This window comes from Haliaeetus leucocephalus, unplaced genomic scaffold (assembly GCF_000737465.1).
Source record: "Haliaeetus leucocephalus isolate CR32 unplaced genomic scaffold, Haliaeetus_leucocephalus-4.0 Scaffold138, whole genome shotgun sequence".
NCBI classification, from domain to species: Eukaryota; Metazoa; Chordata; class Aves; order Accipitriformes; family Accipitridae; genus Haliaeetus; species Haliaeetus leucocephalus.
Genome location: NW_010972574.1, coordinates 2,709,260 through 2,727,375, shown reverse-complemented (window position 1 = coordinate 2,727,375; position 18,116 = coordinate 2,709,260). Strand labels below are relative to the sequence as shown.

General features: G+C 40.0%; 1 protein-coding gene across 1 annotated transcript in view; it reads left to right on the top strand.

The window, feature by feature from the left end:
- The window catches only part of PDHX (pyruvate dehydrogenase complex, component X), a 60,852-nt gene that overhangs the window by 41,010 nt on the left and 1,726 nt on the right, over positions 1 to 18,116 (top strand). Inside the window, exons 8-10 of the mRNA XM_010586020.1 lie at positions 5,913 to 5,971; positions 8,461 to 8,619; positions 13,437 to 13,501. Of these exons, the coding sequence (XP_010584322.1) occupies positions 5,913 to 5,971; positions 8,461 to 8,619; positions 13,437 to 13,501 (283 nt within the window). The remainder of the gene's footprint in view (positions 1 to 5,912; positions 5,972 to 8,460; positions 8,620 to 13,436; positions 13,502 to 18,116) is intronic.

Genomic DNA, 18,116 nt, shown 5'->3' with positions numbered 1-18,116 from the left:
CCCCGCTACCAAAACCTTGCCACACAAACCCAATACACCAGTACATGGTAAATTCCTCTTGAAAGCAAAGTAATGGTATTAGTGTGAAGGAGGCAGGGTTATGTCTTTCACTGAAACTTAAATATATAAGCTTAAAGCTATTGGAATAGAATGCTTTAAGCTGTTGGAATAGAAATCTGTCCCACATAAAACTGGATGGTTTTAAAATATACATTGACAATTGGATTAAAAGCTATAAATCTCTCTCTCTCTCTCTGTGTAAATCCCATTTTTCATAATGTGTCCATTGTGTCTTATTTATACAGAAATGTTTAGGTATAAGATTAAGAAATTAAATTTTCCCTCTTATTCTCAACTTGTATTCACTGAAGTGACATATTTAGAAAAAGTTCTTGAAGTTTAAGGTCATAATCAAAGATCGGGGGGTTTTTTTGCTAAGACTGTTTTTGGTTTTGCTAAAATCAGCTGAGTGTACTGTGCAATAGGTTGTTTTAATAGTTTCAAAATTAACTATGCAGACAGAATCTTCTTCCCAAATCTCAGCTCAAGAAAGTATGTATGACATTGTCCTGGGTTTAGCTGGGATAGAGTTAATTTTCACAAGAAGCTGGGAGGGGGGACAGCCAGGACAGCTGACCTGAACTACCCAAGGGGATATTCGATACCATATGATGTCATGCTCACTATATACCTGGGGAGCTAGATGTATTTTAAAAAAAGAGGATTTTTCAATAGAACACTCTTCAGGCAGGTACTTCATTTTCATGCAAAATATCACAAAAGTGCTGTTTGCTTAGTGTCTTTTTGTTTAAGGACTTATGTAAAAAAACCTGTATGAAAGTTTTTATTACTTTAACATCATCATCTTCTTAATTTAAATAAATTTTATATTTAGAAATATTTGATCAAGATACTGATTTTAATGTTGTCTGCAGGAAGTGGCTCCAATTTCCTAGTTCGTGAAGGTATTAAACCAAAACTTGTTGTGGAAACTCTTCAGGAAAGCATTGTTTTATATTAGGTCAGTTCTTGCAATTACCTGCAGTTACTAGCATTTTTCTCTGCCCCCGGTAGCTGGTTTAATATTCTGTAAAGAGGATGCCAATGCAATGCAATCTATTTATAAATATCAGTGTCAGAAATATGGAAACAAATGTTTTCATAAAACTTCGACATCTATAATTTGATCAAGCCAGATTTACAGTTGAGTAGGTTAGAGTTGTATTAATCTAGGGCATCTTGCTCTTCAGTAACTCATGTTAAGCTAGAGGATTTTCTAAAAATTATGTCTTTTGACTGAGATATTTAAGCCTGAGGAATAATTTATTTTGTAATATAATGTTTCTTTCTTCCATCACATTTAAGGCTATTTTCAAGTAAATACACTTCTTTAACCAGAATTTAAAGGACTGTAATGAAGTCAGATCAGAGAGAGAATTGTTGAGCATTTGCACTTAAAAGACTGTATTTTTTTCAGCAAGGTCATATCTCCATCATATCTCCGTCACCAGTCTGGTTAGCTGTGCAAAAAATTAATGAATGAATTCACTCTCCTTTTTCAGTCACATCTTCCATCTCATCTCCTAAGCTACTTGCAGAGGTTATAGATTTTTGGAGATATTTTTCTTCACAGAAAAGCTGGATTAAACAGTTGAAAACCTGTGATGTTATGTTTCTGCCTCTGTAGTACCTTCATTTCCTTTGATGCCAAAACTTGATTTATTTTAAGCTGTCCCAATCCACTGATACATTTTGGCATCAGACCTGTACAACAATTATACAAGCACGATTGAGGTGATGTTGCAAAGTAGGAAGCAGTAGCTGAGGGGAAGGGAGACAGGCCTGGGGCGGGGGGGGGCAATGCCTGCCTTCAATTTCCTGCTTGTCCATGGTGCTCTAACTAATTCTGATACACTCAGAAATGAGGTTTGGCTGCAGCTGTCCAGGAAGAGTAGCCTTCTCAGGAAATCTATCTGGTTTTAAGGCAGAACTTGATAAAGTAGTCAAGATCAGGTAGTATGATTGACCGCAATATCTGTAAGTGATTCTTCTGGTCTTAAGTTTCTATAAAATGTGGAATATTCTTCGTAAAGAATAATATTTACTTCTAGTGTCTGAAGTTAGCGATACTGTTTATTGAATTGACAATATCTTATCTCTGCCTAAAATGACATGACATCTGTTGTGTTTATCTGCTGGAAATCAGTTGAGATCAGCTGATGCCTACTTTATCAGTTGCAGCCAAACTAATTAGGCATAGCTTTTCAAATTAATTTTCATTCTTTTAGAGGAGAGATCCCTTTTCAAATCAAATTGGGAAAATACTGATTACTTTTTCTTTTGATAGGTTTAGCTAATTATGCTGGTGAAAGAATCATTTATTTGTTTACAAAACTTGACTCTTCAATACTTAGAAAGTTTGGATACTGTTCCAGGCACACAGGTTAATCTCTGCCACTTCATAAACTTAATTTTCATTCAACATTCATTCAATTTTATGAAGTCTCATTTTCCACACTGTTCAGGCTGCATAAGCAAGTAGTGAAGTTCTGTTTGCTGAAGGAGACATGCACACGTACATCTCATAGCCTGGTACTAAGTCTGTTACTTGGGTAAAAAATTATGAAGGCCCATTATTTTATAATGAGAGAAACAGCTGGTTTGGGTTTGGGTCTTTTTTCCTACTACTATACTTTTTTTCCGAAAGACCAAAGTTTGTTACTAAAGACATTCATGAAAGAATACAGCTGTCTATGTGTAAAGAGGAGGGTGCATAAACAATGTCTCATGGATTCCTTTTGGTGTTGTTCAATTAGTCTTTTTTTTCTGGTACCATTTAAATCATTTGTTCTCAATAGTTCAGCTTTTAGATGTGTATCCTTATTATTACACCAAGTAGTAGAAATAGGATTAATAGTTTATGCTGTCTTACACATTACCACAGTAATGAAAAGTGAGTGTTTATTATAGGTCTAACTCAGTGACATGTGACACTTCAAGTTTTGTTCTAAAGCTTTATCATTGCTATCATGGTTTGAAAGCTCATAGGTTCAGGTTCAAATGATAGTTTTCCAAAGCCATGTGAACTCTGCATTCAGCATAGCGTAGCAGAATAGTTTTAATTTAAATTTTTATTGCTGTACTGATTGAGAAACCAAGTGCTTTTTTCTTCTTTATTGAAGCATTTAGAGAAGAGCATGAAAGCTGAGGCCACCTATTGCTGACATTGCTGTGTCTTTATTTAACCTGCACAAATTAGGTCCAGTTCTGAGAAATGCTGCATGTTCTAAGGTTTAACTGAAGTCTGTGAAATCTAGAGACTTTTACTCACAGAATCAGGCCACAAATGTCTTCACACTTGTACGAGCCTATTAGAGGGGTCTGAACACCAGCCGAGAAAACTGACCCCAAATCACAAGGATCGTTAAGCTGTAAAAAGAGAAACACAGTTAATCATCAATTATTGCACATTCATTCAACTTGAGTCATAACTTTTTACTGATCAATTTTTTCAGAGGCTGCATGTGATAGTAATACTAAGGAAAAAATCTACCATTTAGGATTCTAAATTACCTTCAGCGTTTATGTCAGCTTTGAGACTTTAGTTATCATCAGTCAGTTATTGCTTTCAAAGGAAAATACAGTAATGACTTTGAAGAGTCATGAAAGAGTAACAGGACCTTTTTAAGTCGAAGTTCTCTAGGTAGTAAGTAGGGCTATGTTTAACAAAACTTTTGAAAGTATGAAGAACCTAATCCAAGCTGACAAGGAAGAGAGCTTGAAAGATTGATGGGAGGAAATACATGTGTTGTTACAATGTATTGCTGTACAGGTGAAGGCTGCATTTCTTGAAAATAAGAATGAAGAGGGAATAAGACTAAAGGAAGAAAATATGTCAGCTTAGAGGGCTTTCAGTGTAAGTAGTTCTGGAGTTGGGAGAGTGAATTTGATGGGTCCTACAATCAGCTTTTGAGGTCTGTTCTAGAGGGTGGTCCCCCTGAGGTGTGGTTCTGTTAAATTGCAGTAGCTAAGCAATGTCTTAGAGAAACATTAAATGATAGCCTGGAAAAAGTGTGTATCATGTATACTTTTTTTTGAAAACATTAAGTTTATTCCTTTATACATAATTGGAAACACAGTATTTTAGTCAATATGATTCGTAAAAATAGAGCTTGTTTTTCATTTGAATCTTTACTGGTAATTGAAATGAATTAAAGTGGATCTGAAAGAAAACATGTTGGTTTCACAGAAATGATGAGTCCCAATAGTGTTTCAGGTGATCTTTTGGGGTATCTGCAACTTGAAATGTATTTGAGCATCCTAGAGGTAGAAGGTTCAGTTTGGACCAATGTCAAATAAGAGAAGAAAAGGAGAGGGTGGGGGTTTTTTCTATCTAGCAATGAGCAGTAATAAAGCAGTTTGTGCTTTTGTGAATAGATATCCTGATGTCACATCCCTTTTCAGTTCTTGAAAGAAAAGAATGGGGTACCGAACTTTGGAAAATGGATGGGTCTGAATCTTTCATTGATAAGGCACTTGTACAAATGCGCAGGGAGGTAAGAGTTGTCATTTCTTGGTATCCCAGGGAGATACACACTTTTGTGTGCCCGTTATTCTTAGGTGCAAAGTACTCATTGCACAATGTGCATTAAAAAACTTCTCTGTAATAAATGATTTATTAGAGAGCAAAATATGGTTTTCTGTCACTCAGGAGACAACTGTCAGTTTTAAGTCAATGAAATATAGACTACAAAGTCACATAAATACTTGCGACCAGTGATGCATTGTGAATTGGTAATCTTAAAGTAATATTTTTATTACTGTAACTTTGGGTGATGATCCACAATTAGTTGTTCTTCAAGCAAGTTATGACAAAAACTTTCAGTGATTTGACCAAAACATTCTTGATGCTGTTTACCTGCCTTTACTACTACTTATGAGTTGGGTTTTTTTGTTTGTTGGGGTTTTTCTAGCTTGATTAAGGAGAACAGCAATAGAACAAGAGCTGAAAGATGTCTTTAGCCTTTGTGGTTTGGGGGGGGGAGGGGCGGTTTGTTTGTTTTCCAAAAAAAATGGTGGTGTAGTTGCCCCGAGACAGAGTGCCTAGGTCTTCAGAAGCTTTCTAGGTCCCATCTGTAAATGTTTTGTATGGCAAGACCGACATCATTCAAACGAGTAGTTTTCTTGTCTTCAGGCAGGCACATTAGCAATCCAATATTCAATGTATATTATTCCAGATATAGCTGTAGGTAGGTGGCTTTTTTCTGTTGTTGGCCCCCACCCCCTGACCTCGGAATGATACTATAGCTTTTATACGTGGTATCTCTTCCAGCTGAAATCTTTAATAGGGTTCCCCCACTGGGGTCATTTAGATGCTAGTGCTCAACAGTAGAAGGATTTTTGATTTACTGAAAGCTGTGCCTGTGGGGCAAGGTTGAAAAAACAGGTTTGTTGTTATCACAGTGCAACATCAAAGAGTATCTTCAAGGTCCAAGTTAAATTTCTTTACATGAATGGGTTATTGCGTGGATGTGTAGAAAAGGGTTTTCAAGGTTAACCTAATGAAGTTAGCCTTGAAAGGTTCTGTATACAGAGGCACCAGCTAGGTTTTAGACAGAGATAAGTGTTCATATGATGATATGCCTGTCTGACAAAGAAGTTTGCAGCTTTTTTGACCTTCTGGTAACAGCTGGCAAGAATATCTGCTCAGAAGACTTTTCTTTGATGATGCTCCTTTTGTCCCAAGGGGGAGAAAAGTTTTCTTGCTCTTATGATTTTAGTTTGAAGTTGAGTTACTTTCTGGCAATGTTTCAAAGAAGCAGATCTGCTGAATCACTGGAATCTTGTCATCACACATAAACAAATCTTATGAGCAATGATTGTTGTCTTTTTTTTTTTTTTTCTCTTTGCAGATGACATTAAAGTATCTGTAAATGATTTTATTATCAAGGCAACTGCAGTTACGCTGAAGGTAAGCGAATAATTGACTTCCAAAAAAAAAAAACCCCCAAAAACTTTTGCAGTAAACTGCCAAGGAGACAAGAGAAGTATTTTGTGAGCCTATATGGAGATACGAATGCGATCACAGCAAAGCTTGTAATTCTTCATCACTTATTGTCAGGTTTTTTTAAGCTTTCCAGAATTCTAATTCTCTATACTGTCTATGCTGTGGACTGTAAAAATGAGAAATTCTTAGTAAAGATCCACTTAATACAGTTATCATCTGCAGATAATGGTAGATGCTTTGTCAGCAGACTAAAGCAATTGGCAAGATAAGTCTTCTATTCTTTGCTGTTGTATTTATTTTCTCTTACAGTTGTAAACAAATATTTATCCAAGTCTTATATCAGTCTTGTGTGTTACCTCAGATGTATTCTGATGGCCTATTTAGTGACCTCTGCTTTGAATTAAAAATTCCTCAGGAAACGAATCTTTGTTCATTGCTAAGAATTGTCATTGTTCTCTTTGTCACTGTAAAAGTTAAAGGATTGCAATGCATCCTGAAGTTAAGATCTTAAATTTCATTGGGGTCTACTTACTCCATGCCAAACTACAGAGGCTTTACAGTCTCCATAAGCTCTTTGTGTGCTCTCTGGTAGAACTGGTTACATTGCCTTCCAATTTGTGTCGATTGCTCTGCTTGAAAAACACTCCCAGTGCTACTCAATTTTTCTGAAACTGAAAAGTTTGAGAGATCCTTCTTTAGGAGAACTGTGCTTTGGAACTGTCTCCTCTTAGTCCGGAGTGTCTCAGATATAATCACTTGGAAAACATAATGTGAAATTAATCTTACTTCCAAACTTGTGAAAAGAAAGAACCAGGACGGTTTCACTTAGATGTGGAGTGGTTTTGGTTTAAATTCAGTTTGCACTTAATTTTTGAAGTAAGTCATGGGTGGGAGCTCTGACCAGCCTGAAGGCCAGTATTTTTAAGGTTCAGTAGGCAATAGTGTCTTTTAGTGATCACTAACAACTGGAAAAGATCTCTGTCATGTAGGAAGATAATTAAGGGGGACACAGCTTTGTGAATGTGCCAGTGGGCTCACCAGATGATAGCCCATTAGAACAATTCTGGCTTTCTGGAACAAGGAGGGAGGAGTAAGGCTGGAGGAAGGAATGAAAGCTTCCAGGCTGATATCCACAAGTGGTTGTGCTTAGTAACAACAGCTGCTAAAGCAGTCCTTTAAGAATAAAGAGTCTTTCATTGCTGAAGTGATGGGAGAAATAATACTGACTGGTCTACACAAAAATTAAGACTATTCTAATGATATTGAAGGTGGTAGGAGAAACTCCTTGTCCCTACCATCTGTTTTAGATACCTTTTATAGAAAGTCACACTTGCACAACACCCGCTTGAAGGCATCTTTCAACTGCATATGCTGTGGGACTTTCCTGAAGTTTATTTAACTTGCAAAGTGGAGTACTACCTTTTTTTTTTTTTTTTTTTTTTTTTTAAATTTTTTTTCTAGTGTTGAAGAACAGGAACTGAGCATACTGTTGTACCACTTCTTCTAGGAGTGGAGTTAGTGTAGATAGAGGTAATGTGTCCCTCCCAGACTTTTTTCTGGAATATCTTCTCCACTATGAAGTCAACTTCCTAATTCCTAATTTCATTAAGGTCACTAAATGCTAATCTTGGAAATAGTACCTTCACAGTATCTATGACCAGTTACCTGAGACTTCACCTATATGTTGGGGTTTTTTTTTTCCTCCGAGCTGTTTCAGCTTTATATGGTAAACTCAAAAACCTCATTGAAATTATCAGTAAACATTATCTCAATTTTAATTGAGTCCACACAAAAAAAAAAAATCTGATGAGTTTTAGGAGAACCTCATCTGAATAACAGTGAGTGCACCTGCAGCATATTCTATTTGTACCTTTCTTTGTTGAGAGTCATGCTTGAGAGACGAGTGGAAAACAACACATAGGTATAGTAAAGCTGTCCATTTCCATGTTTTTTAAGTCAACATCCTGTGACTTATTTGGGGCAGAGAAATTACACTGATTTGTAGCTTTGCATGCTGGGCATTCGTAAGGTGGTATCATTGACTCCTGAAGGAATTTGTAGGCTTTTGTTAATTTTTTTCCAGCAGCACCAAAAACCTTCTGGCTGCCCTGCCATTTTCAGTTCCTGGAGCATACATTCATGCTATTTGACAAAGTAAGTTTAAATAAAAGAAAATAAATGCAAGCTGATCATGTACATCTACTCTTAGATTCTCACAGTGATTTTTTTTTTTTTTTGTCTTGCTCATGGCAGTCCTGATGACAGATGTGACCTATTCTTTTGCCTTCATTTACAGACAGCAGTTTGTATTGCACTAATTAATTTGGTGAATGCCTGTATGTGTCTTATGTAATGTAAGCTATGTGTCTTAAAGGATTTTCCTTTTTCTTGATAATTGATTGCACTGTTGTTCTTTTAACAGCTGTCTTTTTTTTATTCTCTCTCTCTTCTAGCAAATGCCAGATGTGAATGTAACCTGGGATGGAGAAGTCTGCAGGCAGCTGCAGTCCATTGACATTTCTATTGCTGTGGCAACAGACCGAGGTCTCATTACACCAATCATAAAAGATGTTACTGCCAAGGGAATAAAGGAAATTGCTGCCTCTGCAAAGGTAGGTCTTAAATGCACAGTAGGCTGAGGAGTATAGTACCTATATAGTTTTTTTGTAGCAGAAAATGTAGCATGACCCAGGTACACATCAGTGATAACAAAGGCAGTTTTAAAAAGGATCTAAAGCAGTTTCAGCATTCCTTAGACTTCAAAATTATTATTAATTTTGCAACTCTGTGCATTTTTAATTAACAGTAACTTAGTCATCATGTTGTTTAGTTGAATGTTGGCTAGACTGAACAATAAACACGTACAGACTTCTGGAATTTAATATAATTGTATTTCTTTAATCCTCCTGAGAAAGCTAGATAATGTTAATTTCTTTAGTATTTCCGATCTTTGGGTTTGAGATTCTGTTTGGGAGGTGTGTCCCCCCCCCCCCTTTCCCAGAAATTTTCTTGTAGCTGCTTGTGTTACTCTGTGCAGTTACATTATGGCACTTATTTCTGTCTGCATTTTTTCAATACGCAGTTCAGTTGAGAATGTCACCCAAAAGGTAACATTAAACTCCTCAGACTGATGAGCAGTATTTTGCATAGACAAGGTGCCAGTTAGTGACTTGAATCTGTGGCAGTTGTTGCCAGCCACAGAAGTATTTCTTGGCAGGCAAAAATTGAATGAGTGATGAAATGCCCTAACACAAGCCTTTTTTTGTCATTTAATGAGTGTTAATCAAAGGCCTGCAGTATCTGAGGAATGCAGTGGAAGTAGCTGCTAGGGCATAAAACTGTCCCAAAACTAGACACAAGCTGCACTTTGTAAATTTTTGTATTTTACCGAAAACTACAGAAATAATAATAGTCTGTGTTGGCAGAGGGGAACAACCAACAAAGTTGTAGCAGAAAAAGGCATAAGTGTTATGCCACAGAACATTCATAATTGAATGTTTTTAATATTTTTCCAGTCCATATTGTTTACTTCATGTTGAATGTGTTGTGAAAGCAAATCCTTTCACTAATATAATAGCCAGCCAAAGAGAATGGTCAGCTGAGATTGTTACTTTATTCTGTGATTAGTGATAGAATGACAAGAAGAAAAGCATTATGAGAAGTGCAGTATAGGTTGTGCTTTTATTATCATCCCCAATACCTGTGATACTGTGATGCAGTATTACAAACCTCTCTTACCATAAATTACGGTGTCCTGCAGTTCCCATGATGGGAATGTATGTTTGCATTATGTTTAATAGGGCTATGATAAAGTAAGCATTCCCCTTTCATTTCAAATGGAATGTGTGTAACATAGGTCACACTGCTCAATATGAAAGTCATGGGGTCACATAGATTGCAGGTGTACACACTAACATAATTTTCCTTTTAAACTTCTTCACTGAATTACTGAAATATATATGTACCTGACATGCACACATGGGAGGCACAAACTGAAACTGCAGCTGGTCCTGTGCTGGTCTCCCTGTAGTTTGGCAGGCACTTTCTTTGTTTAGATTGCTTATATATCTCCTTCTGCTGCATGTTAATTTTAACTTCTTTCCAGGTCATGTGCATCCTAGCACCATATTTCCATCATTCAAATAATGCAATTACGTATATGCATTATGCTCATATTGACCCTATTGTGTGAATGCAGTTCCCGTGGGTCTTGTCTTCTGGTTCACTAATTATTCAGAGATTAATAAAAGCCTAAAATAAAATTCAGCGTATCCTTTTGTTGCGAAAAGAGTGGTTTGGACCACTTAAAGAATCACCATCAAAGGTATTAGCAAAAGTGATTTAATAGGAATTTATAAAAGTGCCACTTCACTGAAGTTTGATAGCAAGGTTCACTCTATTACTTAATACATGGATGAAACGTACAAAGGAAAATCAAGTTAGAATCAAACTAGAATTATTTATACAGAGACTGAAGATGCAAAAGGGTAATAAAGAAACATACAAAGGAAAACCAAGTTAGAATTGATTTTTCATGATTTGCCCAGAGATCGGAGATATAAAAAAGTTAGAGGAGACCCTCCCGTTGAGTCACAAGGTTCAGAGAAGACCCCCTTGTTTTCTAAACTCCTTTTCTAAACTCCACACTTTTTAGGTGCAGCTGGATCCATTCCTAGTCCCAGGCTTGGGCAATGGTTTATGTCTAAAGGAATTATGTGTGTAACTGCAGTCTGAGGCTCATTCACAGTTTGAATAGAATTTACTATAATCACAACAGTGACTTGTGTATAGGTTTTGAATATTTGTACTATACTTGCTATAGGATATCCGAGTTAGTTCATACATGCATGCACGCAGATGCTAAGATCTCTCTCCCCCCTGCCCTCCACCCCCGCTGTTAAAAATTCCCCTCGAGTTCAGTGAAATATTCATGTCAAGTGTCTCACCACTTTCTCAACGAGTGAAGGGTATCAGCCCAGGTCCCATCAAGAGCTTTCAGCGACGGTCCTCCGATTTTCACTAACTGGAAAGTTTGCAAGCTCTGAGAGGTATCCCACTCAGAGGGAGATGCTGGATGCAGCCCGCTGTGGTCCAGGAGAGCTCAAAGGGCCTCACTTAGGACCGCTGTTTATAGGTTTGTGAGATGATTGGCTTTAGTCATCAGCAAATTACTGGAATTCCAGTAGCACTGGTACCATTTCACACAAGCTTTGATTCAGATAAGGGATGCTCCAAGGCTGTCAGGGAACAACTTAAACAAGAGAAGGGATGCCCCAAGGCTGTGAGGAGATGACTAATTATTCCTGCTCCCATTCCCTTCCTCCACCAGGCAACAGGAATCCTTGGTATGGTCAGTGCTGCTCCTTGCCTTAGCTGTTCAAGAGTTCCTGGTACAGTCAAGGGACGCTTAACTGTCCAACTGATTACACATGCTAAGGCCTAATGGGAATCCCTGAGATCATAGAGCAGCCCAGGAGGGGGCGTGAATGCACCACTACACCTTTTAACTTTTAAATTCATAATAAGGATGTCAAAGTTTTGTAAACTTGGTGTAAGCCTGAATTTAGTGGGCGATTCATTAGGATGAGATTCTCTTAAACTTCTTGGGTTTTATTTCTAAGCTGAAGTCATTGCAGTCGTTAAACTACTGTGGTCTTTCAGAACCCTTGCCTGAAAGATGTTTAGAAATGTGTACAGGGAAGACACTTGTTTACCATGACCAACAGAGTTAGATTACAACATGAAAGGGGATTAATCCACATCACAACTATAACTACTAACCAATTCATTATCTGTGCGGAAGTTTATCTTGTAATGAATCTACCTCCACCCACATGCAAACAAAAAGTAGTCAATTCAATCACAGTTTCCACTTACTGACTCTGGTCCTTAAAGGCAGGGATAATGTTTCATAGAAATTACCTCTTCATAAATTGAATTGAGTCCTTGACAGGATATTCATAGAACACATGTAGAAAATACCTGGAAAGCAGAACGGGCAATTCCTGGAAAGCAATCTAGAAATTTACCCAAAAAAGGGGGGAGAGGGGGGAGTCAATTTCTAGAAAGAATATGGAAAAAATCCTAAAAAAAACAGTGGTAGAATTCCTAAAAAGGGAGTGGAAAATTCCTAGGAAGTATAATCTCCAAGAAAGTTTCACAAATGTGATATAGCACTTTTTTCATCTTGTGATAAAGTAGATTTTGGTGGGGTTTTTATTCACTTCCACTGAAATTTCCCTAACATAATTAAATTATTGGAAACTATCATTAGTTTTATTCTTTTTACCAGAAGAAGGAAAATATAAACAGACTGTGTTCCTTTTATCAGTCTTCCCAGAAGCAGATCTGAGTCTATTTCCCTGACTGTGCTTTTGGCAACAGTTATTTTTGTCTTAAAATGTCATAATGCTGCAATTGTCACAATGTGACATTTTCCATGAGCTTTTCCACCTGTGGAATAAATAAGATACAAGCCAAAACCACTACATGTATTCTTTATGAATAGGATAGATCATCTGTCCTGCATATATTCCCACTTCAGTCTCTGCTGTCAGTTGAAGAGCTCCTGATTTTGAGAAGGTTGCTACTAATGGAGAAGTTGTCTGACACCTTTCCAGTCACCAACTTTCCATTGGGTACTGGCAAGGTGTTAGGAATGGGTTGGTGACTGAATAACTGGCTCTTGACCCACCAATGAGTGCCATTTCTCTTGAGGTCCACACAGTCTTTTCTTCCTTATTTGACAACTACTGTAACAATTATTCATCCTGATTCTCACTGCTTCCATCTAAGAAGACCGCTGAGCTAGAAAAATCCTAAGGGGGGATAAGGATCTTTTTCTCCGTGGTCGTATCTTAGAACATAGTATGAACTTCTTGGGCTGTATTTTGAACAAAACGTTTGTGGATAGTTCCTTCTGTTATGTTTAGAAGTAGAAAAGTCTCACAAATGAAATGGAGGTCACAGGAAAGGTGGTCTTTAAGGTAGTTGAATGCTTAGCTGGAAGAAATACATTCAATCTGCTAGAAAGTTCTGAAGTGGTACATGGCAGTTTCTTTAAACAAATACATTAAGAATACTGTGAATTTGTCTCATCACTATTTTGCTAGATATTTTTATCATCTAAAAACACCAGGGAGGATGGTGGTTCCATTGCAAAAACTGGAGCAAGGTTTATAAGGTGAGAGAACAGCTTTTACTGAACAGCCAGTGTCGTTGGGAAAATGAAGTTTTCTGTCCTAGTCTTTTTGCCAAATCATTGCAGCTACAACAACAATGCTGCTGAGGTGCTTCCCTAAATCCAGAAGCAGATGACTTTTTAATGGCTGTATGGTACTTACAATGTCTTACTAAAGTTAAAAGAATTAAGCTATTACAAGGCTTTAAATTCTTTCTTCTCTTCTTTTTCTTCTTTCATTTTCCTTAGGCTCTAGCAAAGAAAGCAAGAGATGGAAAACTGTTACCAGAAGAGTACCAGGGAGGATCTTTTAGGTAAAACTCCCTAGTAGCATTTAATATGTGCAGTGTGGGTTCAGAACTGTTTTATCCTCAGCTATTCCACTGTGTGTTAATGCATTGCCTTTTAAAATCTTGCTCCATTTAGGATGAAACTCCATGTGATGATTCTGAGTGTCAAACCTAGGCTGAGTGTCCTGTATCAGGGAGAAACAATTATCTTGGTACAGGTTTATTTAATCTGAGCCTGGTGTGAAATTCATGTTTTTCATACTGAGACTGATCTGACTTTTATTTTTGCACCTAATTTTTCCCCATTGCAGAAGAATGTTGGGGTTTTGGTTTTGGTGGGTTTTTTTTAAATTGCATTCTGTAGTTAGGAAGACCCACTGATAATAGTTTTAAAATAAATATTTTAAAAGGAGTTGTTTGGCAGAGGTACCACAGCAGACAGTGATGTCCAGTTTGTCTTCAATTCACTCTTCAGAGGAATGTCTCTAGAGGGGCAAAAAAAAGTTACAGGAAAGTTGTGGCATTAACTCTTATAGTTTACTTTTAACTGAAACATTAAAAACTAAGTAGAAAATTTTACATAGTAGCATATATTTAGTAAATATTTTATTTCTATAAAATGTACTCCACAAAAAGAGCTAGTGAACTCAGTGATGAGAAATAACTGGCACGTGTAAAACACTAGCATAAATATAGTGACACAGTTGCACAATTAATTTCTCGTCTGACTTTTTAGGCTCCCCAAGTTTCTGAAACTTTTAACGTACTGTGTTTTATGACACATTGTCATCAGGCAGCATTTTTTATTAAATAAACTCTAGCTTAGCTCACTTCTTGTCAATTTTTTAAAAGCTAGTTCTGAATGCTTATGTTAATTCTATTCTAGAATAGATAATCTGTGATGAGAGTAATACTACAGACTTCTGCAGAAACATTGCTGTAATGTATATTAATGTGCCTGAGTTCCAACTGCCTGGAGTATGTGGCGCTCATGCTGCAGGAGTGGTCAAAAAAGCCTTTCAGCAGGAAAAACATAAGGAAATGCAACAGTGGAAGCTTGGATGTCTTCAACGCAAATGGCCCCTAGGTGTGAATAACTGGGTGTTTCCCTAGTGAGAACAGCTCTGTGAGGTGTGACCAGGTGGATGATCTGCTCAGCCTGGTGGCAGAGCTACGAGAAGAAGTAGAAAGGCTAAGGAGCATCAGGGAGTCTGAGAAGGAGATACACTGGTGGAACTATGCTCTGCCCTCCCTGAGACAGAAACGGGAACAGCCACCAGAAAAATACCAAGATCAAAGGGATCCTGTGTCTTCCCCCTGCCAGGCTGAAGACAGTAGCTTAAAGGAAAGGAGTGAATGGAGGAAAGTCCAAGCTCAGGGTGGCAGGTGAACGCCCTCCTTGCCTTCCCAGGTGCCTCTGGACAACAGGTATGAGACGCTGGATGTGGAAGGCCAGTCAACAGATGATATGGATGACAGTCCATCTACACCAGAGGTGTTGCCAAGGTCAGGAAGGCCTTCACACCCCCCCTGCCCTGTGTCATGACCACATCCATGAGGAAGAAAAGATGGGTTATAGTTGTAGGTGACTCCCTTCTGAGGGGAACAGAGGGTCCAATATGCCAGACAGACCCTCCTCGTAGGGAAGCCTGCTGCCTCCCTGGGGCCCGGGTTAAGGACATCACTAGGAAGCTTCAAGCTTTGTACAGCCCTCGGACTATTACCCGTTACTGCACTTCCATGCGGGTGGCGATGAAGCTGCAATGCATAGTCCAGGGGCAATCAAAAGAGACTTCAGGGCCTTGGGGTGGTTGGTAAAGGAATCTGGAGCATGGGTTATTTTTTCCTCTCTCCTTCCAGTTGTGGGCAGCAACGTTGGAAGAAACAGACGGACCCAGTCTATTAACACGTGGCTCCGCGGCTGCTGTCCCCGCCACAATTTGGGGTTTTTCGATAATGGGATGGCCTACGCAGCCCCAGGCCTGCTGGCTTCAGATGGGATTCGCCTTTCTCAAAGGGGGAAGAGGGTCTTTGCTCATGAGCTAGCGGGGCTCATTGGCAGAGCTTTAAACTAGACCTGAAGGGGAGGGGGATGGCACCAGGCTTGCCCATGACAAGCTGTGGGGTGACATGCCAAGGTTAGAGGGACGGCGTGCTAGCGAGGGCCCTCAGCCTGTTGCTTTGAGATCTGCTGGCTATACTGAAGCACACTTGGAAGTCTTACAGAAATGAGCCAGGGGCTCTTCAGGTACTGGGAGGCAGCAGTGAAACACCAATGAAATACCTCAAAGGAATTAAAGGGTGTTCCCCTAAGAAGGTGACACGGCTGACAGCCCAGCTGAAGTGCCTCTACACCAGTGCATGCAGCATGGACAACAAACAGGAGGAGCTGGAAAACACCGTGCTGCTCGAAAGCTACGACCTAGTTGCCATTACTGAAACTTGGTGGGATGAATCCCATGACTGAAGTGCAGCTATCAATGGCTTCAGGCTGTGCAGAAGGGACAGGTAAGGAAGGAGGAATGGAGGGGTTGCCCTCTACATTAAGAAATGGATAGACTGTGAAGAGCTGTCTCTGAAGAATAGCCACGAGGAGGTTAAAAGCTTATGGGTAAGAATTAGAGACCAAGGCAACAAAGGGAACCTTGTGGTTGGTGTCTACTGCAGGCCAACCTGATGAAGGGGAGCCTATTGACAAAGCCTTCTTAGTCCAGCTACATGAGGCATCGTGCTCGCAGGCTTTCGTCCTGCTGGGGGACTTCAGCCACCCCAACATCTGCTGGAAAAGTAGCATGGCAAGCTGTAGGCAATCCAGGAGGCTCCTGGAATGCTTTGAGGATAACTTCTTAAGCCAGGTAATAAACAACCCTGCTGGACCTGTTGGTCACCAACACAAGTGAGCTAATCGGTGATGTCAAGACTGGAGGCGGCCTGGGCTGCAGCAGTCATGCACTGGTGGAGTTTGCAGTCCTGAGGGGTATGGGTCAGGCAAAGAGTAAAGTCAGGAGCCTGAATTTTAGGAAGGAACACTTCCAGCTGTTCAAGGAGTTAGTCAGTAGGACCCCCTGGGAAACTACTCTCAGGGACAAGGGAGCAGAACAGAGCTGGCAGATCTTTAAGGATGCTTTCCATAGAGTGCAAGAGCTCTCGATCCCCAGGTGTAAGAAATGGGGAAAGGAAGGTAAGAGACCAGGATGGATGAGTCAAGACCTGCTGGTCAAACTAAAGGGCAAGAAGGAAGTGCACAGGCAGTGGAAGCAGGGACAGGTATCCTGGGAAGAGTATAGGGAAGCTGCCTAGTTGTGTAGGGATGGGGTGAGGAAGGCCAAGGTGTGGCTGGAGCAGAACTTGGCAAGGGATGCAAAGAATAATAAGAAGGGCTTCTGAGTATGTCAGCCAGAAAAAGAAGGTCAAAGAAAGCGTGCCCCCCCGATGAGCAAGACTGGCGAACTGGTAACAATGGACAAGGAGAAGGCTGAGGTACTCAGCAGTTTTTTTGCCTCAGTCTTCACTGGCAACCTCTCTTCCCACACCTCTTGAGTGGATGGACCTCCAGGCAAGGACTGGGGGAGCAAGGTCCCTCCCACTGTAAGAAAATACCGGGTTTGAGACCACCTGAGAACCTGATGAGTGTCTGTGGGACCTGATGAGAAATGCATCCCAGAGTCCTGAGGGAATTGCCTGATGCAGTTGCCAAGCCACTCTCTATGATATTTGAAAAGTCATGGCAGTCAGGTGAAGTCCCTAGTGACTGGAAAAAGGGAAACACTACACCGGTTTTTAAGAAGTGTAGAAAGGAGAACCCTGGGAACTACTGACGCATCAGCCTCACCTCTGTGCCTGGGAAGATCATGGAACAGGTCCTCCTAGAAGCTATGCTAAGGCACATGGAGGACAGGGAGGTGACTGGAGACAGCCGGCATGGCTTCACCAAGGGCAAGTCCTGGCTGACCAACCTAGTGGCCTTCTATGATGGAGCAGCTACATCAGTGGACAAGGAAAGAGCCATGGATGTCATCTATCTGGACTTCTGTAAGGCCTTTCATACAGTCCCACATAACATCCTTCTCTCTAAAATGGATAGATGGACTATTCAGTGAATAAGGAATTGCCTGGATGGTCACATCCAGAGGGTAGTGGTCAACGGCTCAATGTCCTGATGGAGGTCAGTGATGAGTGGTGTCCCTCAGGAGTCTGTATTGGGACCAGTACTGCTTAATATCTTCATCAGTGACATAGACAGTGGGATTGAGTGCACCCTCAGCAAGTTTGCGGGTGACACCAAGCTGAGTGGTGTGGCTGACATGGCTGAGGGATGGGATGCCATTCAGAGGGACCTGGACAAGCTTGAGAGGTGGGCCCATGTGAACGTCATGAGGTTCAGCAAGGCCAAGTGCAAGTTCCTGCACCCGGGTTGGGGCAATCCCTGGTATCAATAGAGGCTGGGGGATGAAGGGACTGAGAGCAGCCCTGCAGAGAAGGACTTGGGGGTACTGGTGGATAAAAACTGGACATGAGGTGGCAACGTGAGCTAGCAACGTGCACTGACAGCCCAGAAAGCCAACCATATCCTGGGCTGCATCAAAAGAATCGTGGCCAGCAGGTTAAGGGAGGTGATTCTGCCCCTCTACTCTGCTCT